The 21,913-nt window shown below is 52.3% G+C and overlaps 2 protein-coding genes across 2 annotated transcripts; both read right to left on the bottom strand.

Annotated features, from left to right (window-relative positions):
- Window positions 1-3,954: 3,954 nt before the first annotated feature.
- On the bottom strand, window positions 3,955-8,501 carry PLPBP (pyridoxal phosphate binding protein). Its single transcript, XM_084302202.1, has 8 exons — window positions 8,382-8,501; window positions 7,934-8,041; window positions 7,752-7,787; window positions 7,398-7,473; window positions 6,992-7,126; window positions 6,645-6,787; window positions 5,948-6,046; window positions 3,955-5,651 (listed from the first exon to the last, which is right to left on the bottom strand). The coding sequence occupies exons 1-8, from the start codon at window positions 8,475-8,477 to the stop codon at window positions 5,514-5,516; spliced, it is 831 nt and encodes a 276-aa protein (XP_084158328.1). The 5' UTR covers window positions 8,478-8,501; the 3' UTR covers window positions 3,955-5,513.
- Window positions 8,502-9,964: 1,463 nt separating this feature from the next.
- On the bottom strand, window positions 9,965-21,379 carry ERLIN2 (ER lipid raft associated 2). The gene is made up of 11 exons (XM_084302447.1): window positions 21,241-21,379; window positions 21,053-21,134; window positions 20,890-20,936; window positions 20,147-20,208; window positions 19,556-19,681; window positions 17,559-17,632; window positions 17,041-17,099; window positions 15,674-15,765; window positions 15,253-15,342; window positions 14,053-14,132; window positions 9,965-13,001 (listed from the first exon to the last, which is right to left on the bottom strand). Exons 1-11 carry the CDS (start codon window positions 21,345-21,347, stop codon window positions 12,801-12,803), a joined length of 1,020 nt encoding a protein of 339 aa, XP_084158573.1. The 5' UTR covers window positions 21,348-21,379; the 3' UTR covers window positions 9,965-12,800.
- Window positions 21,380-21,913: the final 534 nt, after the last annotated feature.

Genomic DNA, 21,913 nt, shown 5'->3' with positions numbered 1-21,913 from the left:
GCGGCGCCTCCCCCGTTCGCCGCCCTCCGCCGCCGCCGGCCCCGGCGCCTCCCCCGGCCCGCCCCCGGCCCGCCCCGGCCACGGAGCCGGGAGGGAGCCCGGAGCCCCCGGGGGGGAGCGGGGATGGGGGTCGGGGGGCAGAGGAGAGGGGCTCATCCCCGTCCTGCCCCCCCCCCCGGGGGGCGAGGGGTGCGCCAAAGGGAGAGAGGGAGCCGTGGGCAGGGTGGGGAGGGACAGGGCTGGAAAATTGGGCAGTGGTGGGGAAGGGCTGGAGATGGAGCCCTGGGCAGGGTGGGGAAGGGACAGCCGAGCCCTGTTCCTACAGCACACCCCCCGTCCATACAGCCCCTGCTGTGACCCAGGGGTGACGAGCACAGGGGGCTGCAGCCCCACTCACCCCCTTACCGGGGGGGGCTCTGCGACCCCCCCTTGTGCCCCCCCAGCCCCCCGCACTGCCCCCACGTCCCCGTTTGCCGCAGGGTTCTGCTTGCTTCAGTGCTCCCCACGCTCAGCTCAATATTTTTCTTCCTGCTCCCCCCCCTCGTGTCCCCAGCTCCCTCTCTCCTCCCAGGGTTCATCTCCTCCCCGGGCATGGCTCGCTGCAGTTTTCATGGAAAAGGATCAAAAGCAGGCGATGAAGCCTTCGGGACACCCACGCCAGGGAGCAGAGGAAGAGGGTCACGGAGAGAAGGCAGGACGCTGCTCGGGGAAGGCGCTTTCTCTCCAGATCCAGAGCGAGAAGAGAAATCGCCTCCTTTCTCTAAATAAATACAGGGAGAGGAGAGATGCTCGGCAGCACGCTCCCAAGCAGCTCCCACACGCGTTTTTGTCTCGGGAGCAGGAGCAGTCGAGGTTCCTGCGTGGTTTGTGAGCGGTTCAGCCGGCGGTGGCCTCGCTTTCCCACCCGCTCAGCGCCGAGCTCCTGGGGTCCCCGGCTGCGGGAGCTTGGCACCGCGTCCCCAACGCCTCCCTCCCCTCCTCTCTTTTGTTTTTTTTTTTTTTCCACTGAGCACAATTTCCAGGGCAGGAACGCCCCGCCGGTGCTGAGCGCCGCAGGATGCCGGTCCCGGACCCTGCAGCTGAAAGTGGAAGAGCAACAGGAAACCGCCTGCGCCCGGCATCCGCCCCGGGATCCCTGCGTGTGCGGGGCTGCCTGTGGCAAACGGGAGGAACGGCCTCTTTCCCTCAACTCCCCCCAAAAATAGGGAGCCCTGCCCCGTCCTGCCTCCCTCTCAAACCCCGCAGAAGGCACCGACCGTCCCTTCCCTTCTCCTCCCGCAGAACACCAGCCTGGGGGCTGAAGCCCACTCGGTCTCGTGCCCCTTTCTGGGGGCAGCGACCCCATAACCGTGGAAGGGCCCCGGAAAACCCCAGCGTTGATCTCAGAGCTCCTTGTGCGTGGACAGGACGGGACTTGGCACGGCTCTCGAGCCCGGGAGGATAGCGGTCAGTGCTGGAAGCATCCGAGGACAGTCAGGGCTCTGGAGCTGCCTGCGCAGCACATTGAAGCAATCAAGCCCCCGTACGTGGTCCTCGGAATCTCAATCCCCTATAAAGTTACCTCCAAGAACAGTCAAAACCTTGTCCAAACCAATAACAAATGCGAAACGCTCAGCCCCAGCGCGTCCCACGTGGCTCGGGCCCTACGGAGCTCGGCTTCTTTCAACTCCTTCCAGCCCCTCTCGACGCCTCCCCAGCCCCGACCCCTTCCGACGCCTCCTGCCCGGGAGACGAGGCAGGATCCCATTCCAACCCCAAATTAAGGACGTGCCAGCGCCAAACCCCGCGCCCCTCGCTCCCAATTCGGGGGCAGAAGCGCTCCCCGTCCGCTGCAGGCGCGGGGAAGGACCCCGAGCACGGGGCTGGAGATTCCTTTCACTGGGATCCAACAAAAACCTTGGCAGTCGCCGGCCTTCCTGCCGGAAACCCGATATCCAAGAAATAAACACGCTTCCCACTTTGAAGGGCTGCAGCGGGCTGCGGGGCCGGGACGCGAGCGGCTCCTGGCTGCCTTTGAGCCCCTCACCTGCCCAGGACAGCCCCGGTGGGTGCTCCTTGGGGGCTGCACCACGGCTCCGAGTTCCCCCGGGCCAAATTTGCCCTGGAAATGGGGCAGCGACGAGCTCCAGGAGCTCCTGGCTCCTTCTCCCAGCTACAGGGTGGCCACGGTGGCAGGAGGGGGCTGCTGCGGCCCCGCTGCTTCCCCGCGGCCGGCCCCAGACGCTGACCGAGAGCCACGAAAGGAGAAGCAGCCGCGCGCTGCCCCGGCCTGGGATAATCTGCAGCTTCATTCCTTTCAGAGGCAGCCAACGCACAGATGTTCCCCAAATCCCCGGGGATGAGTTCCTCCCCAGCAGATGTGCGGCCCTGCTCGCCTGCCCCGCGGTGCTGGGGACCCTCGGGGGGGGTCTGTGGGCCCCCAGCACCGGAGCTGGGCACGGCCGTGTCCTCTGCTCACTGCTGAGGCTGCGAAATCACGAGGAGGGGTCCCTCCGGCCACAACCGAGCCTTCTCCTCCTGGACGTGTTCCTCCAAGGCAAATATTGACGGTGACGTTGCCCCGAGGAGCCGTTCGATAACAGGCTGGGAGCCTTTTCCTGCGCTTTGCTGGCTCTGATTCCGTGCCCAGCAGTCGCCAGCTGCTGGGTGACCTCTGCGGGAGCTCCGTGGCCTCGTGGGCAGGCACTGAGTGCCCGAGGAGGGCGAGCAGCCCGGCTGGGAGCGCGGGCAGGTGCTGAGGATGCAGGAGCAGAAGGCACCTGCGGGTGCTGCACCTACCTCGGCGAGGCAGAGCTCTCAGACACGATGTGCTCGGGGAAAAAAAAAAAGCAGCCTGCTGGAAGTGGGATGGGCGAGAGAAACAGCTGCAGGAGCTGTGCCGGGCTCCTCTCCTCCTCAGCGCCTTGTCAGCGCGCTGCAGCTGCGGCTGTCGGGGGGCAGCACCCGCCGCCCCGTCCCGCAGGCCACCTGCACGGCCCGGCTGGAGGAGAGGAGAGGAGAGAAGAGAGGAGACGTCCCGCAGCTGGGAGCCTCGCAGCACCACGCACGGCTCCCAAGAGCCGCAGAGGGCTCGTGCAGGAGGCCGGCATCAAAGCCGGGGGAGTTCTGGATGGAAGAGATGGGAAAAGCAGAGGACCACACACTTCTGAGCGCCGGCCTGCGCCTTCAGAGCCTCCAGGGCACGGAAGCCAGGAGAAATCCTGCCCTGCCACGCAGCCCCCCCTGGAAGCTCACCTTAACTGCTTCATTAAGCGTGGCTGGTGTTCGGTTTCAGCTCAGGAAATAAGCACAGAACGCCGGAGAGAGGGAAAGCAGGAGGCTGAGCCGTAAACCAGACAGCTCCCACAGATGTTCTGCGTAAAACCATCCCACCCTTCAGTGCTCCAGCAGAAAGAACTGTCACCGTGCACCAACGCCTTAAGAGTGGCACTTCTCTAGCAACCAAACGCTGCAGGGACACCGATTTTGCACATTTCAGCCAAATTTGGATGGAAGAAGACGTATCCCGAGGTTGTTCTGCAAAATAAACAGAGCTTTTAACGTCTTGAAGCTCGCAGGCAGATCTGTGGCCAGCGTGTTTCACTGCTGCTGAAACGCTGGGGAGAAAGAGGTGGAAGAGGAGGGGATTAAATCCAACCACCAGATGGAAAATAGCTAATTGGAAGACTAATTACTGAGCCGTACCTGCCCCGCGAGGAGAAGAGCTGCTGTCCCTGCGCAGTGCCCCGGTGCTGGGGAGCAGTGCCACCCAGAGGGCTCCTCCAGAAACAGCTCCCTGCACCTCGCCTCTCGCCCAGAACAGCAATTTTTTCCCCTCCTGATCAGCCTTCCCTCTCTTTGCAGCCCTCTTTCACTCCACTCCCTCCAGAGACAACCGAGTCTCACCAGACAGCGACTCCAGGTTAGGGCAAGGCTTCGGCAACCCTCGGGGCATTTATTCACCACGCCAGAACATAAAAATAACATCTTTAATAGCTTTATAGCTGGCACAGATGGCATTCAATCTCACCACTTTTTATTAACAAGCTATGAAACGACACACGGTGCAGTTCCAAGGAGGGCAGCTCGGGCCGCGTGTGGCTGTCAGCCACGTGGCCGTGACAGGTTGGAGCTTTCCTCTGTTCATGTACATTCAGCGTTTATAGTCAGAAAGTAAAACCAACAGCTAGCTTTAACCACACACACACACGCAGGAAAGCCCGGGAAGGATGTTTCTGCTGGCAGCCAAAGTCTCCTCCTCTTGGCAGTGCACAAAAGCCCAGAAAATGCGGTTGTAACGCGGGTTACAAGAGACTTGCTGCAGCTACCGATGGCCAAACAGCACGTGACGGAACGCAGGAGCTTCTACTCACACCTCGAAGGAGCGGTTACTACGAGGAGAGCCCTGTCCCCTCCTCCAGGAGAAGCCAAGGCCAGGCCAGCACTTCACACTGTAAGATGTGGTCTAGAAACTGTCAGTGGTGAGAGGATTTATTTCAGGAACCCAGAACCCGGAGGGATACTTTACTTTCTGAAGTGCCTTCCCCAAAGGACCTCCAGCAACCTCGCTGCTGCCCTCTGAGATGAGCCGGCTGCTGCTGTCCTCACACAGATGCAGACGGGGTGGTGGAGGCACCAAATGGTTGCGTGACTTGCCTTGGGAGGCAACAGCAAGCCAAAGGTAGACCAAGGAGCTGGTAGGAAAGCCCCTCTTTGACCAAACAGAACACACGGCGTCAAGAACTACTACGCAGGACGAAAATAACTCCCAGCCACGCCTCACGAGGGGAAGGGAAAGGTTGAAAGCATCCCAGAAGGTCTGAGCAGACATGTAGCTGATGGGAAGAGTTAGCAGCGTCAGCCTGAAAGAACACATACGAATGTCAGAGGAGAAGACAGTCCCCCACTCGCAATCTGCATCCCAAACACGAGGCCGTGAACTCCTTCATGCTGGCGGCTGCATTCTTCCTCCATCCAGATGTGCTCGTTGCTCGCCTGCTGTTTAACTGGATGCCATCTCTCCAGCACCACTCGGTGCCACTAAGTGTTCCAGCATGTCCCTGTCACGTAGCTCCTCTCTAAGCACTGCTCAACGGCAGCCACGTGCAAAAACTCTTACTGGGGGAGAGGAAACATTTACAGGTCTCTCGTGATATTGCGATTTGCTTAACGGAGGGTTTAGTCCTCAGCAACAACAAAATCACTGACACTGCTGCGAATACACCTTGCTCATTGGCATCTCCATCCTGACAAATATTTCATTTCTTCAACCCAGTTATCCAAACCGAGCCCGAAGTAGCCGGGATCCTCCAGTCACTTTCAACCTTGAATTTTCTTATCATTTGTTGGTAATAAAAATGTCCAGTTTCTAGGGGTATGCTATAATCACAATAAATTACGAGGCATTTCTGGCCTCTGCTCTGCTATGAGGAATTCCCTCTCACCGTCACGATCAGGTGCCGACGAGGAGGGAGGTGAGAATGCATAGTGTGAGGTCTCTGATCGTCTGTCCTCTGCGGAGGCCACTTTCCCACCTAGTGGCCCTGCGCTGCTGAGGCCTCTGTTTTTCCTTTAGTTTCACCTGGGGCCTTGCCGCCATCTGCTTTGTTGGAATAATCTCGCTCTCCAAAAATAGTGCTTCCAATCCTGACGTTTGTGGATCCAACCTCGATCTGGGAGAGACAGAAAGGAGGAGTTCAGAGCAGGCTGCACCCACCCGTCAGCGCAGTCTGTAAGCAGTCTCCACTCCCCCCATCTCACAGAAGCACAGCTCCCCCTGTATCACCACCTGCAGCTACAGCCAGGGACTACTCTGATCCCCAGAAAGGTATCCCGGGAGCAGGGGAGCTGTTCTTGGTGGAACAGCACCACCAGGATCTCCATCCAAGCAGAGGACGCCTGGGCTGGGCAGCTGGATGCTGCTGCGGGTAACCTGGCTCCTGGGAGGAGCTCAGGGCATGGGACTTACTGCGTGCTGGAAGTCTGTGGACATGCCCATGCTCAGCTCCACCTTCTCGATGGGGAGATTCAGCTTCTCACACACCTCCTGCCGCAGAGACAGCAGCACCTAGGAGAAAGGAGGAACGAAAAGGTGACACGTTTGGTGCCAGCCACACCAGCTCAGCTCCAAGGTTTCACGGATAACAATTTCTGTCTTTCTTTGAGGTCTCCTTCACACAGAAGGCAAAGTTCCCACATTTCCTGCTGATGTGTGCTCTGCAGCACTATAGGGCACTGGAGAGTTCCCGTTACAGGCTGCACTACTGACAATACATGCACCTACATCCTTTGAAGACAACCAATTATCACACCAGCACGACAGACAAGGAACAGAGACCCAGTTCCTCTGCCTGGCGCAGCCCTGTACAGAGTGTGCAAAAAGGGCTGGCAGAAACCTCACCTGAAAGCAGAGGATTTAGGATAAAAATTGCCACGTGAGGTGTCCCTGCCAATATCCTGCCTACAGCTTCACAGAAAAGACGAGACCAAAAACAAATGCACACCTGGCCTCTGCAGAAAGGAGCCCATCACCTTTAACGCTGACACTGCACAGTCTGTACAGCTCTGAGCCAGGTGTGCATTTCTACCAGCCGTCTCCAATCAGACTCGTGTCCTGACTGTATCAGGAGGCCACACAACAGCTGATGTTTTCTAGGAAATCTTACCTGGAAGTCAGGATTTGGCCCCTTGCTAAGGTCATGTCCAACGCTGCCAATTGTCATCAGCCCCACGAATTCCAGGCTCGGACACTTGTTGATGACGTGCTCCACGGCCGCTGTGGTGTCTCTGGGAGGGAGGCCATGCTTACCTGGCAAAAAGCAGGGTGATTTGTGCCAAGCTCTGCCAGAAAACTCCCCTCCCCACAGCCAGGCAGAAGCTAACTGATGGTGAAGTTTCATCTTAGCATAGAGAAACTCCTTACGAGCACAAACCAACAAATCTCACTCAAGTTTCTCCTATCAAGTCAGTGAGACAAACACGCATATCGTCAGAGAAAGTGTCTGCCACTTACTGTCCTCTCCACTAGTGTTAACTTGCACCATGACTTTCAGCCTCTGAGGTGAGCCCTTCTTCTGCCACGAGCTGTTGACTCTGTCTGCCAGCTTCACAGAATCCACCGTTTCCAACATGAACAGGTTCGGGACAGCTACAGAGAAAAAAACAGAGGCTTTGGGCTGCCTGTGCGACACACGAACAGAGGTATTTGCAGTTGTGCACAGCTAGCAGCAGACTATGGCAAGAGACAGCAAACAGACTGAATCAGGACTGAAAAACGGGGCAGTATCACATTGTTTCATTTGCTAATTGGCGTTTCTTGCTAGCTTGCAATCATTAGTACTAACGGGTGAGAAAGGTGGTTATTATTTGAACATCGGAAGAATACTGCCCCTGGGGTCAAACAGAGAGAAACAGCTTACCGATCAACTTGTTGACATTATTTTTCTGTAGATGGCCAATGAAGTGCCACTTAATCTCTGGGCAAGAAGACAAAATCTGGAAGCAGAGAGAAGCAGTTAGGTTTGAGTGACAATTCCCCCTTCCCCTATGCAGCACTGAGGTCCCTGTTCGCCCACAAACAAAACACCAGACATCCACTCTTCTTCTTTCGTTTACCAGACACAGGTTTTGCTTCCCTTGCCAGGCAAGGTGCTTTTCAGCAGCAGGATCAAACCGCCTCCATAACAAACTCCCTAAGACAAACCAGGACTTTGAACAGCTCTTGGGACACAACTATGCAAGAAGAGAGAACACATACGAAACTATCAACTTACTCTGGAGTCCGATGCCTTTTCCAGCAACTCTTGAACCTAGAAGAACCCAAGACAACCTCTTGTTAAAACCACATCAGCCAAGATCACGCTGTAGGAGCAACCTCGCTGGAAGCGGGGCTCCTGGGGCCGCGTGCACCCCAATAAGCACAGTGCTGGGACCCCACGAAGGCCGGCACACTCACGTAGTTCTCCCCGAAGCTGCGCTGCCCGTGGCTGTAGGCGTCCATCACCATCTCGGCGGGCTTCGTCTTGCTGACAGCCACCAGCCGCGGCTGCACGTCCGGGAGGCCCTGGGGGAGCAAGGAGGTGAGGGGGGGGGTTGGGGGGGGGGGTCCCAACCCCATTACATTGTCCCCCAGGCCCCCAGCCCCACTGACAGGCCGCCAGGGCCTGGGGACACGACGGAGGGACACGGGGGCCCCGTCACCGCCCGGGGGGCTCCCGTTAGGCCTAGGAGGGTCCCGTTAGGCCCAGGGGGGTCCCGTGGAGGAGCAGGCCCCGTCTCCATGGCAACCGGGGCCTGCCCCGGCGCTGCGGGCCCGTCTCCATGGCGACGGAGGCCTCGCCGCCATGACGGGCGGGCCTACCCCGTTTTGGGGGCGCTTCTCCCCCAAAACCTCGGCCCCTCACCTGCGGTCTCCGTGCCGCCGCCTGCTGCACCCGCTCGGTGACGGCGCGCAGCGCCGGGCCCAGCCCTTCCCCGGCGGCCATGCCCGCTCTCCACATCCCCGGCCGCCTTCCGCCGCCTTCCGCCACACACCCTCTTCCCGCCCCCCCGCGCTCAGCCAATCGCAGCGCAGCGTCGCGGATCCTGGCCAATGGCAGCGGGCGGGCGGGCGGGCGGGCGTCCCGGCGGCGCCGCCATGTTGGGAAGGTCGCGGCGTCATGGCGGGTGGTGCAAAGGGCACCCCAAAGGCGGTCAAAAGCACCCGGGGGCGCCCCAAAAGCACCCGGGGGCGCCCCAAAGGCCCGGGGACAGCTCGGGGGTGCTGAGGGGAAAGGCAGGGCCGAGTAGCCCTGCTCTGGTTGCCTGCAGTGTGCTCCCTTCCCTTCCCTCAGGCCTTACCTGGGTGGTTGCCCAAATTTGCGAGCGCTGTGCCAGGTCCAAGGTCACTGCCGGGCTGTGATGGGCGGCGAGGAGCTGTCAGCATCCATCCTGCACCCCAATATCCTCCTCCTGCAGAGGAGCTGCATTGGGTTTCCACCAGTTGCAGCTTCATTGAAAGAGAAGGCGTCGAGCAGGCGCTGCTGCCAGGCTCAGGGCACGGCCCCTGCAGCAACCCAGGAGGAGAAATAAAGTCTGGTGGGCAGCAGCCTCGGCTGCTCGGAGGGCAGGTAGCCCCCGATGATGCAGAACTGACTGCGAGCTGCATGCCTTGCACAGTCAAAAGCAAAACGCCACAAAACCACCCCAAGATCCACCCCCGAAGAAATGGGATTCTTGCCATCCGCACAGAGGAGTTCCTCTGGGGTGCAACTTCCAACCCTAAACAAACAAACAAACCATAAAACCAGCACGGGCTGCACCGCTTGCTCTGCACGCCCTATTTGAGCAAGCAACTGTGAAGGCAGGGATGTGCGGTGGGAGATGCTTGGAGCGCAGCCACGGGACGCGGCAGCCACCCGTGGTAGCCACACAGTCCGAGCTAAGCCATGGGGAACTGGAGGCCCCAGGGCTGTGGGGCTGCAGACAATGCCAGGCTTTATCGCAGCAAGTCAAACGGAAAGAATGGGAAACTGCCAGCTGGAGCCCATTAACTAAAATATTTGCCTTAATGCGCAGAACTCGCCCTCCCTCCCCATATTCCGAGCGGTGACAGTATTTACACAGCTGTTCCCAAATACCCAGAAGGTTCCTGCCCTTTGTCTGGTAAAACATGACAATGATTTTCTGCAAACTTTACCAAATCCTAGACGTTTGCCACCGGAGCCTCGTTCCTGTGTTTTTCACTACCCTGTTTAGCTAAGCGGGGTCGAAACGCCTGCAGCCTGCTGCTGAGCCCATCACCTCTGCCCGTTTTCTGCCCGAGCTCTGCTTTCCAGCTCCCTGGGGAGGGAGAATTCTCACAGAGCAGCAGCACAGGCACTCGTCGGCCCCTCATGCTGTTGATCCCCTGCTGATTTACCCCTGGTAAATCTTTTACCCCTGGTAAATCCTCCCCTGCAAATATATCCAAGCGCTGTGTTAAAGGTCATCCATAAAACCAGACAAATTAAAATTGAAGGCCATTTTATTATCATAGCAAGTATCAAAATAAAAAGGCTTTTAATTCAATACGTAAGATCAACAACCATGCTGGTAAAGCATTACCACGCTCCCGCCAGCAATTCCCAGCTATCAGCAATGCCACAAACCTCTATTTGCTTCGTTAAACAGTGGTTTTAAAATTCAGATCTTCGTTTCAAGATTGCAAGATCATGGAGATTACGACAGAATGACAGTTAAAGAGTGAGATCAAATAAAGATTTACATGTAGTGACTACTCTGGAAAATTGAGGAAATTATACATATAATGAAGAATCTGAACAAAAAATAACAATCAATTTTGGCTTGTAAAGGCTGCTATTATTTCAACTTGTTTTTGCGTTTTCCACTCTTATTACAGTTTAACTAAATTACTCGGTTTTCAGTGATGCAGAATCATGACGGTTCCATAATGGTTTAAAAATGTGGGTTTGAAATTAATAATACTGGCTACTCCTTTTTCTATTCTCCCCCCTCCTCTGAGAAATACTTTAGCAGTCATGTTTTCAATTAAAAAAGAATCCTTAAGACCTATTTATTCCAAACTATTGTTTTACTGTAAAGTCATACAAAACCATATTTTATAATACCACTTTGGTTTATTTGGGTCTTTTCATTAGTGAAAACACTTGCATAAAAAGCAGGTTTTTTTTAGTTACTAATGGAAATCCTTTATGAGAATGTAGAACGATCCGAAACAAAGGTTTAGGTACTCAAAGATTTAGGTACCATCACCTCATTCCTATATTTCTGCTATTCCCTGTTCATCATCTTCCTGCAGAGACCAATTTACAGAAGTGAGTAATATTTCAGCCTACCTATTGATGCAATTTTGGACCACTGTTTTCTAGTGTATCAGTCTGGAGACGGAACTTTTCTTAGCTCAGTTTTTCCAGCAAATACAAAGATGACATACGAGATGGACCTTTTCTCCAGCAGAAATCGATGGTATCTTTTATTTTGCATTTTCAAGTATCAACTGTCATTCTCCTGACAGGGAAAATAAAGCTGAAGTGAAAATACTGGAACGAGCAGCAGAAATTCATCTCATTTCTATCTTAGTGTGACTGCCTTATTAAAAAGACTAATGCATATTTAGAACACTGAAGAGTGAAACCAAGAGAAGCAGGTAGCAAGCATTTAGGGCAGAAGATCATAAATTCAATAGGTTGGTCCCTGACCAACTTAGTGCTTTCTCTTTCATCATCTTATATGGGTATATTGGCTGCAAATTATAACAGCAATTAATAAAAACAGGCTCTCCTGCCAAGTGGCAGATGGATTTGCGGGAGAGGATGAAAAAAAATTCTCCTGAACTTTTGTCTTTAACACCCCCTCCATTTTTGTATCTGTGTAAACTAAAAGCCTCTTTGCATCTGGTATGTGAGAATTAACCAGTTTTCTGAAGGGAAAGGTACACTACATAGCATTGTTCTGACCAAAGAAGGAAAATTCCTCTTTGAACAGTCCAGCAACAAGAGGTTGTCATCTTTGCCCTGTAGTTTTTCTCAGGATGATGCTTTGTGTCCTTTGCCACTAGCAAATCTTCCTCTCGAGATCTATTCTAAAAAATGAAAAGAAAAAAAAAAAGAACCAACAAAGCAAACAAACAAAACCAGTAAAACTGTTCCGTTCATTTCGGTTCACCTCAACATTATCTCTAAAATGGAACTACAAACACTGAAATCCAGTCGGTCTTGCAGACCAGCAGATGATGCGCTGTATGACCGTGGGCCTGGTCATCCAAGCAGATACTCACTAGCAAGGCTTTTTGCAAAGTCAGGGTCCCTGAGACAAAAATTCTTTTTCTCTCTAGTTTTTCTAACTATGATGACTGTGACAAACACGCTTGCAGTCTGGTTTTACCAGGAGCTAAGTCCAATTAGCCACTGGCAGGCCACTGCCCCTGCCAGCATACCTAGCAGATAAAACTGCTGGCAAGAAAATTCTGACTCCCCTTTGCCCAACCCAAATATGACAAATGGAAAACAAACCAGTGTTATGATGCAGAAAATGAGTAGTTTGGGCCACTACCTGTGTGATGCGTGGTCTAAGGTTTAGATCCCCCTCCAAGGTAATTAGGTAACCTGCAGCACTTGACTACAGCTATTACAGCTCACTGTGCACGTGGTCTTAGCTGCCCTACTGAGGTAAAACACAGGGGCTTAGACCTCAGTAAAAGGTGGTTTCATGTATTTGCTACACCTTGCACTCAGGATGGGCCTGGAGTGTCCAAATAAACCGTTAGTCCCAGCGTCACAGAGCACAGGCAGTGACCCACCATCTGGCCAACGTCCGGGCCTTCAAGCAGACACGGGTAGTGTACAAAAGTCTAGCACCTTTTGTGTTTTTCTTTTTTTTTAAAGGGGTTTGAAATTAAGTACTGGAAATTTCCAACTAGAAACAAAAAAGGTCATAGCAGCAATCCCCCTCCCGCCAAAATCTCAAAACTTACTTACTTTCAACTGCTACAAACCACCTCAATCCAAAATCAAGTACCTATCTAAGCTGGCTGCAGAACAAATAGCCTAGCTAGCCTCGCCAGAGTAATTGGGTTTATGAGCCCATCGGCGAGGAGAGGTGCATCTAGCAGACATATCTGGAGCAGAGTGCTTAGAAGTTACCAGAAAAAAAATACCCCATAAATACCAAAGTCATTGTGTCCAATTGTCATACAAAAGATTGAGAGGATTAAGTCTTATCTTAAGTCTTTCAGTACAGGAAAGGGGGAAAACAAAAAGGAACTTCCCAGTTCATGTTTCTTTAGATATAAAACAAATATAAATGTTTCTTTTCAGTTGATGTTATGAAGCAATTTTTTTGTCCTCACTGGCTCCTGCCCCATCCTCTTCGTGGATTCCTTCTGCCAGTCCCTCTGCAAATTTAGTCTGGCTACCTGCATAGTCCATGAACATGTTGGGGATGTCTTTGCCAAAATATATCTTGCTGTTTGCTGCAATGGCCTTGTATTTCATCAGCTGCAAGTACTCAGGAGTTAACTTCATCTGCACAAAAAGAAAACAGATCACCAACAGCTCAGATTCATTCCAAAGCAAATTTCTGATGCGAGCATACAAGGCGTCCACTTTTCCAGAACACTCATGGGCACGCTCATCCTCCCTGCAGCTGAAGAGCTGGAGTACCCAGAGGGCAGCTCTCCTTCAGCGTGTCTAAGCAAAGCTCCAAATTTCAGTGACTAAATGGCAAAATGAGAAAGCGATGGGAGCAGCTGGGGAAAAGTTCCATCCACAGAGATGGAGAAGCTCTAGAGCTCATAACTCACTGAAAGCTCCTGCAATGCGAGCTACTAGAAAGAAAAACACAACTGGCTTTTTTCACAGAGTAGATTGAAGGGTTTGTTTCAGAAAGCAGCGATCATTCCTTCAGGATAACGACACTACAGCAGAGAGAAAGGAGTAACTGGGACAGAACTTGTGCACAAACATCTCAGGCCTCCCGCCATTCTTACTGACCCTTACAAAACAAAGTCTTCCTGCTGGGACGTCCTGGGAACTTGCTGGAGGCAGTAACAAGTCTGGCAATTGTATCCATATATTTTTTTTTTGTTTCCAGCATTTTGTTTTGACTTTGTTTTTGCAGGAGCAAGACTTTGCCAGGCTAATTAGTTTGGTGTATAAGAGCAGCTCCATTTGTTGTTTACCTGAACGTTTGTTTGCTCTAAGCCTGTCTGTCACTTGGGAGATCTCCCTGCCTTGACTACCTGCCAGCTCGCAGATTGAAATGAATCAACACTTCTGACTACAAAAGGATGAAAGGGCAACGCTGAAACCAATATTCTATCCCCAGCACCTGGCAGATGTCTCCAGACATAACCAGGTATTTCACATATCCTGACACAAATGTATCTGTCGAGAGAAGAACTTGCAAATAAGGATCTAATTATTGTTTCAGTTTCAAAGATAACTTCTCTGTCTTTGGCTTAAATGGCAAGACACCACGAGCAAACAAAGACAGACTGCTTTTTTGCTGAGCTCTTCTGTATAGCCTAACGTAAGGAGCTCTGCTTCAAGGCACAGAATAAGGAAACAACAATACCTTGTTGGCCTCGGCAACTTTCATAGCAGTGTAGCATTCAGCATCAGCTCGTGCCTTCTCTCTTGCAAGAAATGCAGCATCTGGAAGAAAACACGCTCCCGCATTCAGATTTTTATTTCCAGTCACGTTAGCACCATTTGCAGCTGGAAAAATTTTAAAGCAGCCAGTACCACATCTAAACCATAAGGGATACAAGGGCAAGAGGGAACAGAATGGGAAACCCAGAGACGGGATCTCCCTTTACATCTAAAATGCTACAGGATGATAATATTAAATAAGTAAATTGTATCTGCAACTGAAGGCCTCAAAGCATTTCATAAACATAAGGTTTTTATTACCACCCTGTCACACAGGCTGAGAATATTCTTTCTTCTCTAGCCAGCCACTAACTCTCGTGCTGCAAACGAAACAACTGTTCCACTGCAGAAGTGGTATTTACCCACGACATTTGCACAGGACTCCAAGAACAGTACAGCAGACTGCTCTACAGATGAAGTTTGTTGATGCGAACGCAATTCCCCAGATGGGATTCTGTCTGGGATACCGAGGTTAAGATTCTGGCACACAGAGGCAGGCAATTTTAACCTTTACAGGCTCTGCCCCTTGGACAGATGTTGGAGAGCTGTCTTGCTGCAATATCAAAAATTGCGTCAAGGGTCTGATCCTGTGGGATACTGAACTTCCCTGACGGCTAGCAAAGACATGCAAGGAAAGAAACACTTCCCCTTTCTGTATCACACTCCTGTTTTTTTCTTTTCATGTCAGATGACACTGATGTGGTATCAGGCCATCAAGTTAAAGCTGAGCTTAATCTGTCTGATTCAAGGTGATCCCTTTATGTTTCTTCTGTAACAGGGAGACAATATAGTATAAATATACACATATAATACACAATTGTATTTGTAACACATGCTAGACTGGATCTGAGAGCAGCACAGCTGGACAAGCCATTTGTTTACCTATACTAGCAGGGAGTTGCGTGAGCAGCTACACTTAAAAACTGGATGGATTTTCCTGAGACTTCCACTCCTCTGGCTAACAATCAGAGCGGTCTGTCAGGAACACTGGAAAGAATGAGGGAGACCTGAATCCTCTACTGGCACGGAGTTGAACTGTCATGGAAGCTCCCCACCCCTCTTTTCTTTAGGATCTTTAGGTCAGTCACTACAGAACATTTACTTACTGGAAGTTATCACTCACCTTCAATCTCTGAAATTCGTTTCTCTGTTTCTTTTTCCATCACTTTCTGTCCGTAAGTTATTTCAGCAACTTGTGCAATTTTTTCTGCCTCTGAAAATGAAAGAGAACACGTCCACATTGTCATCACGCAGTCTTCCTATTGCTAGAACCAACTTTACCCATGGAAACCCTTCCCACCCTCTTCTGGTAGCAGTAAATTGTGGGGAGAATTTTCAGCCCTCAGAAGGTGTCCGCCTGTTTGTGGATAAAGCTGGAACCCGTTTGAGTTTCCCTGGAACAACATCAGATCAGCAGCAAAAAGCTGCAGCAGAGAAATCACCCAACAGCAAACCAGGCGCATGCCTTCCCCTCTCAGTTTGGATTCTATTTTCTGCCTATCCCACCCCTATAAGCTACTGCCTTCAGGGAAAGCTGTACAGACCGATCAGGGCCTTCTTCCTTTCTGTCTCCGCTTCCTTCTCTACCACCTTCTGCTTCTGTGCTGCAATCAGGAGCTTTGTCTTCTCGCTCTCCCTAGGGAGCCAGAAACAGTCAGTTACAAAACACGAGCATCTCAGGTGGCCTGGCCCACCTCACCTTCAGGATGAGCCGTTGGCTTAATCCTCCTTCAAGTGTGTGGTTAGGGCAGACAGCAGTGATGAAAGTGAGTGCATCTACCTGCAGAGCTGCCTTTCTAAACTAAAGCACCTTTTCCTCCCCTTGATAGCAGGAGGATTTTTCAGTCAGGATGGTGTGAAACATTCCCTGCTACTCTCCGCAGACTGCCACAATGCCTTCCAGCAGAGGCACGTCACAGAACAACATCTTGGCTATACACACGTGCAAGCTTAATGGGTTACTATTGACAAGGACACTATTAAAACAAAGTGAGAAATTAAAATCCTGTAACTTGCCCTCACAGCTTGTTATAAATTTCCCACAAGACAGATGCATATGGCTTTGAAATCACTCTTCATTCAGTGAGATGGGTCTGTGCGTTTTACTTGCTAAAGCCTTTTCTATCTCACTGCTTTGAGCACTCACTGAGAAGTTTTAAAAGCACGTGTGTACATATACGCAAAAAAATTAAATACTCTGTTCCTGCTCCCAGTCGGGGAAAAGAGATTAGAGTCAAGAACAAGTCCTTCTCAGCCGGATTTATGGTAACAGATAAAAACAGGCTGATCTGAGATCCTATCATGACCTTACTGCACATGACTTAGCACGATACCAAAAGGTCAAGCAGAATGGACGAGAAGGATCTTACTCTGGCCTATGTAGACTCTGTTGGCAGAGTGCTCAGAGAACATAAGCATTTCTGAATGATCAAGTGCAAGAAAAGGCAGCTGGCTCACAGCATTGAAAAGGGATCAGTATGTCAAGTGCTATTAAAGAAAGTTATTTCAAAGCTTTGCAGGTCCTCAGCCCGTTGAATCAACAGTTTCTCCATCCTAGTCAAACAGCAGGATTAGCGGTGGAATCCATCCACCTGCCACTCACTCGCATGCTCGGGGAAGTGTTTGTAAAATAGGGCCAGTGTCAAGGGGAAGGAGGCCCCGGGAAAATAATTCCTGCACTCAAGTGCTCAAAATGGAGCAACACCCTAACTCAGCAGTGACCTGCCAGCCATTTACAGTGACAGCCACATCTGCTGCAGCCTCGCCAGCCCCTTTCTGAAGGGCAGCAAGGCAGCACGAGGCTGAGCACAGGCCTGGCAGAGGGCACTCTGATCAGTGCACGCTGTGAAAACACATTAATCTGGATGAGCGACTCCTTTTGGTAACAAAGGTGCAAGTCTCAGGCACTTACATGAGCTCATAATTCCTCCGGATTGTTTCAGGGATGTTTGGCTTTGTAACTCGAACTGCCTGGAAAGAGAGACAGAAGAAAACATCGGCAAGCAGCCAACAATCAAAAGGCAAATGGCCCTGAGGCTGCAGAGGGTGGGGGAGCTAACGCTTATGACAAGCTCTGCCAGACAGAGCTTTTACACGCTGCAGAGATTGTGGCCAGCTCCAAACTACAGAGAGCAAACACCGGACCCACTGATCTCCTGACATGACAGCAGGTTACAGCCTGTGTGAACGAGTAACCAGGGAAACACCGAGAGAAACCCAGCGCAGCAAAGCCATAAGGGGACAGAAATGACACTGCCCTCATTCCCCACATTAAACAAACTGGATCATAGAATCATTAAGATTGGAAAAGACCTTTTCAAAAGGAACTTTATAGCTGTACTTTAAAGCAATTTTCTAAAAGTTACAGCTTATTTCCTGTTATCCCTTAACCCTCACGGGCTGCACATCTCCAAGCAGAACCCCGATTACCTGTATAATTAATCCGGGGGCCATGGTAGTTAGGTCTTGCTGCAATGCCAGTTTAAGGTTTTCATCAATCTGATCTGATTGGAGGGAAGGAAAAAAAAAGTGACTGAAAGCCCCACAAAGGCAGCTTGCTGCCAACAGGTACAGAATTAGCTGGAACAGCTCAGATTTCTTATTCCTGGAAAGTAAGTGGAAATGTAAGCTTGGTATAGAAGTGCTGGGCTGAGAAAGACCATCCCCAACCTCAGGGCAGGTTCACATCTCGGCACGTCACGCAGCATTGACCACTGGAAAGGACTTGGGAGAGACCACAAGAACATGGCCAGCATAAAATGAAGACCTTCCCAGTTTCCAATAACCCGCAATTTGGACTCTTTTTGTGCCAAAAGTAGCATTTTTATGGTAAAGAATCTCTGTTCTAACCCACTTCCCTACTGATACCTTCCCAACTGGATCCTGAAGTAGATGTGGTCCTGCTAAATCATGACTGATTAGTGACTGTGCCTGTGCCAGCAGCAGACAAAGAAAATGGAAAAGGAGAAATGTAAAATGGCTGCATTAGTTATTTTAATAGGCTGCAAAAATTTCATCAGTAAAGCCTGTTTGGCTCAATGCAGAACATTTAACTCCAGCACAGCTAAGAAATTTCAAAAGGAAACACAAAACAAAACCCTTCTTCAGTGAAAAGCTCTAAGGACAGCAGTGTTTCCAGTTGGGGCCTGCTGAGAAATGCAGAGGGAAAATAAAATGTAATAGCCTTGAAAGTGATCACATCGCACTCCTTGATTATTTGCTTTGGTCCCAGTTTAGCTAGCTGGAACTCACACTCACAGTGAAGTTCAGCCAGGAGTTTAGGAAACAGCTGTTATCAGTTTCCTGCACCTGCTTGCAGATGTGGGGGCAGAGAATGACATAAGTCTGCCTGAAATGGGCTGTGCCCCATTTCATAACGCTGGAGCCAGAAAACATCCAGCTCAGACTGAAAGAGTTACACAGGGGTTTATACAAGTTCCTTCTGTGCAAATTGGTTGTCTTGAGTCCGTTTCAAGCAGTTGTCGTCAGCAGCTGCCGACATCTGGAGCCTCCATCGACAAAGAACCAGAACATTCACCAGCAGCCCCGTAAAGGAAGAGGAGGGGGAGCCGAGTCCTAGTCCCACACTTGGTGCGGAGGCCCTGTGAGGAAGGGGACAGCCAGGCTTCTTGGAAAGCCTCACTTACACAGAGAAGCGGTTTGCAAACACCTTGTACTCTTCCAGGCACTTGGCGCTAAAAAATCCCAGCCACTAATTCTGTCAGCCCTGGGTCCAAACCGGTCACGGCAACACTTCAGTGATGGCCAGCAGCGCTGCGCTGCCAGATGCTGGAAGGGATTTCTTATCAAAGGCCATAAAGCAAGCACTCGGCCTGGCAGGGACTGGCCCATTTCTCCTCAGAAACCAACACGATTCTCCAGGCTCTCTTGTGCTGTTCTCCAAGTGTTTGTGCTGCCTGATTTCCCACTGGTCTGGAGAGAGGAAGGGGAGGTCAGCCGGCCCCCGCCAAGCAGCCCTGGTTTCTAGCACTCACTCGCAGAGCCCAGGAGCTGTAGCGATGTGCATGACACACCAGTAATCAAACCCATGGGGCTTTTGGTACCAGCAAAGAACAGAAGACTGGCTTTTCCTTCTGGACTATTAAATCCTGCCCCTGATTAACCAGTCACATTTGCTAAACACACGTAACACAGCAGAATTACTGCTCCCTCTCCTACAACCCTCTGCTGCCACTGGCAGGTTTGGGGGATTTTTGTTGTTGTTGTTGTAATACAGTGAAGTGCACAGCACCAGACGATGATAAGGAGCAAATAGCTGTAACTGGTTAACAATTCCAACCAGACTGGTATGTAAAAGGCCCAGCAGCTGGGGCAGTGACTTCTGTACCAGCACAACATGCAGAGAGCTCACAGAGACATCGCTCAAGGAGCCAGCAACCTGGGAGTGAAAGGCAGAGGCAGCTCACCGAACAGCTCGATGTAGACCTCCTGCAGCGTGTGGACACTGCAGAACTGGTTCAGCTCATGGTGAATCTTGTTGAAGATGAGAGCTTTGTCGTAGTCAGCGGTGTAGTTCTTCACTATGTCATAGACTGCGAAAGGAGACATGGAAGTGGCGTTAAGAGCTGGGACAGAGGGATGCCACGGGCTGGGTGCTCGCAGGGGAAGGCTCCTGGCTCAGTCACAGCAGCAAGAAACACAGAGCCAGGCTGAAACGAGGAAAGCACCTCAAGAGAAGGCTGCACCAAAACCACCCACTTCATTCAGGGGCGTTTTAATTATTGCTGGTATTTCATCACATCCCAATCAATATTCTGCCACATGCCTTGTAAGCAGAATGACACCTTACTAACAGCAGCCCTTTCTGCATTATCTGCAAGTCTCTGTCCTGCAGACACACACACACAAAAAAAAGCCTGCCCTGGTCATTCTCTTCGTGCGTCAAACTCCAGCCTTCTGCCCACAGACACCCCGTCTCCCCTGCCCCTTGCACACCTTGTTATTCAAATTAGAAGTTCTTCAGCAGGATTCTCGGGGGTCACAGGGGAAGAGCTCACCTGCACTTTGGATCAGGAAATTCACCACCTCAATTCGGTCAAAATAAATCATCACTCCTCCGCTGCAGAAGGAAGCAGAAGAAAAACGAAAGGGGGAAGTTTGCTGGAGGCCACGAGCTCTGCCCTGCAGCCGGTGTGTGAGCGGGGCACACTCCCCTCTAGCGGGGGAGCGCAGCACTCGCACCTCCGGCAGGCACCGCTGCGACACCACGGCAAGGACCTGGGACAGGCTGCTGGTGCCTCCAGGAGCTTGATCATGAAACGTGGAGCCAGGCTTCGAAAAATCATCTTTTTAGAGGAAACTCCATGGAAATGCAACCCCCCGATCCCTTACCTATTTAATACCAAGCAATCCACTTTCCTGCTGTGCTCCAGTTCAGGCAAGCACGGTAGGAGTATCTTACTTACAGAAAGAATATAATTTTCGTAACATTAAATTCTTGCCCATAAGTTGGTACGAAAAAGATGATTGTGGAAGGTGCAGCCTGTTTGTGGCAGAAGGTAACTGCACTGAGACCTAGAGTACCAAGTCCTGCAGCACCTGCATTAATGCCAGACGTGGAAGCTCAGGGAGTTGGGTAGGGCTGGAGGTGGGAGATGGAGCTCCTGAGGAGCAGGTCCTGCATTTTAAAGCCAGGCTGTGTGTTTTAAAGCACACTGGGGTGAGGAAAGGAATAGGGAAAAGACCCAAAAGGAACCCAGCAAAATCAGGGAAGTGCAGGGACAGAAGCTAAGCGACTCACCTGGTCCCGCAGGGCACATTTTTCACCTCATCCGTCTGCAGCGTGGTCTGGACAGAGAAATACTTCAGAAAAACCCCTCTGGAGCCAGGCCTCCCACAGCAAACGGGGCTGGCCCGGAGCACCCCCAAACCCCCCCGGTCCTCCCCAAACCCCCCAGCCTCACCTGCACCGACTTGTAGGACGTGATGAAGGGCAGCATGAGGTGGAAGCCGGGCCCGCTGGTGGAGGTGAGCAGCGCCCCGCCGCTGAGGAGAGAAGGGACAAGGAGAGAAACGCGGCCGTCAGCGGCGGCCCCGCACCGGGCCGGGCCTCGCTTAACCGGCCCGGGGGAGGCCGCAGCGGCCGCCTCACCGGTAATAGACGCCGATGTGGCCCTCCTCGATCTTGTGGATGGCGGAGAGGAAGGCGGCGGCCAGGCAGCCGAGGCACAGAGCGGCGGCGGCCCCCAGCTGGGCCATGCCCGGCCTCGGCGGGACGCGGCTGCCGCTGCCCGCCCGCCGCGCGTCATCAGCCGGCGCCCGCCGCCGCCTCCTGGGGAGCCGCCGGGGGGCGCCTCAGGGCCCGGAGCTCGCGGGGCCGCGGGTTCGAGACCCGCCGGGGTCAACCGCGCAGCCCCACTCAGTGGGGAGGGGGCGATGTGGGGGCACAGCGGGACCTGCAGCGCCCCGGCTGGGTGTTGAGGACGGGGAGAGCCTCTCAGAGGAGGTTTTTCTATGAATTGGGCTCTTGCTTGTGTGCGTGAAGCGCCACGCTGAGCCCCTAGGCACTGCTGAGCCCCCACTGGGGTCTTGTGTCCAGAGAGAGCCCCTCACAAGAGGTTCTGCCATGAACTCAGCTCTTCCTCGTGTGTACGAAGCACCACGCTGACCCCCTGAGCCCCCAACAGGGTCTTGAGGCTGGGGAGACCCCCTCAGAGGAGGTTCTGCCATGAACTGAGCTCTTGCTTGCATGCACAAAGCACCATGCTGACCCCCCTGGGCACTGTTGAGCCCCCACCAGGGCCTTGCGTCTCGAAAGACCCCCT

Source organism: Netta rufina (assembly GCF_964035555.1).
Source record: "Netta rufina genome assembly, chromosome: 27".
In the NCBI taxonomy this organism is placed as follows: Eukaryota; Metazoa; Chordata; class Aves; order Anseriformes; family Anatidae; genus Netta; species Netta rufina.
Note: the sequence above shows the minus strand (reverse complement) of the source record. Positions and strands in the feature narration are given on the sequence as shown.

Bases quoted from the DNA above. Each gene is read 5' to 3' on its own strand.
- PLPBP (XM_084302202.1), bottom strand. From the start codon at position 8,477: ATGTGGAGAGCGGGCATGGCCGCCGGGGAAGGGCTGGGCCCGGCGCTG. The intron at 8,042-8,381 runs GTGAGGGGCCGA...TTGCTCCCCCAG, and splicing joins CGGCGGCACGGAGACCGCAG to GGCCTCCCGGACGTGCAGCC. The intron at 7,127-7,397 runs GTAAGCTGTTTC...TTTTCTCTGTAG, and splicing joins TAATGTCAACAAGTTGATCG to CTGTCCCGAACCTGTTCATG.
- ERLIN2 (XM_084302447.1), bottom strand. From the start codon at position 21,347: ATGGCCCAGCTGGGGGCCGCCGCCGCTCTGTGCCTCGGCTGCCTGGCC. The intron at 20,209-20,889 runs GTGAGTCGCTTA...TTCCTTCTGCAG, and splicing joins AATGTGCCCTGCGGGACCAG to CGGAGGAGTGATGATTTATT. The intron at 17,633-19,555 runs GTGAGCTGCCTC...CCCTCCAATCAG, and splicing joins GGTCTACATCGAGCTGTTCG to ATCAGATTGATGAAAACCTT.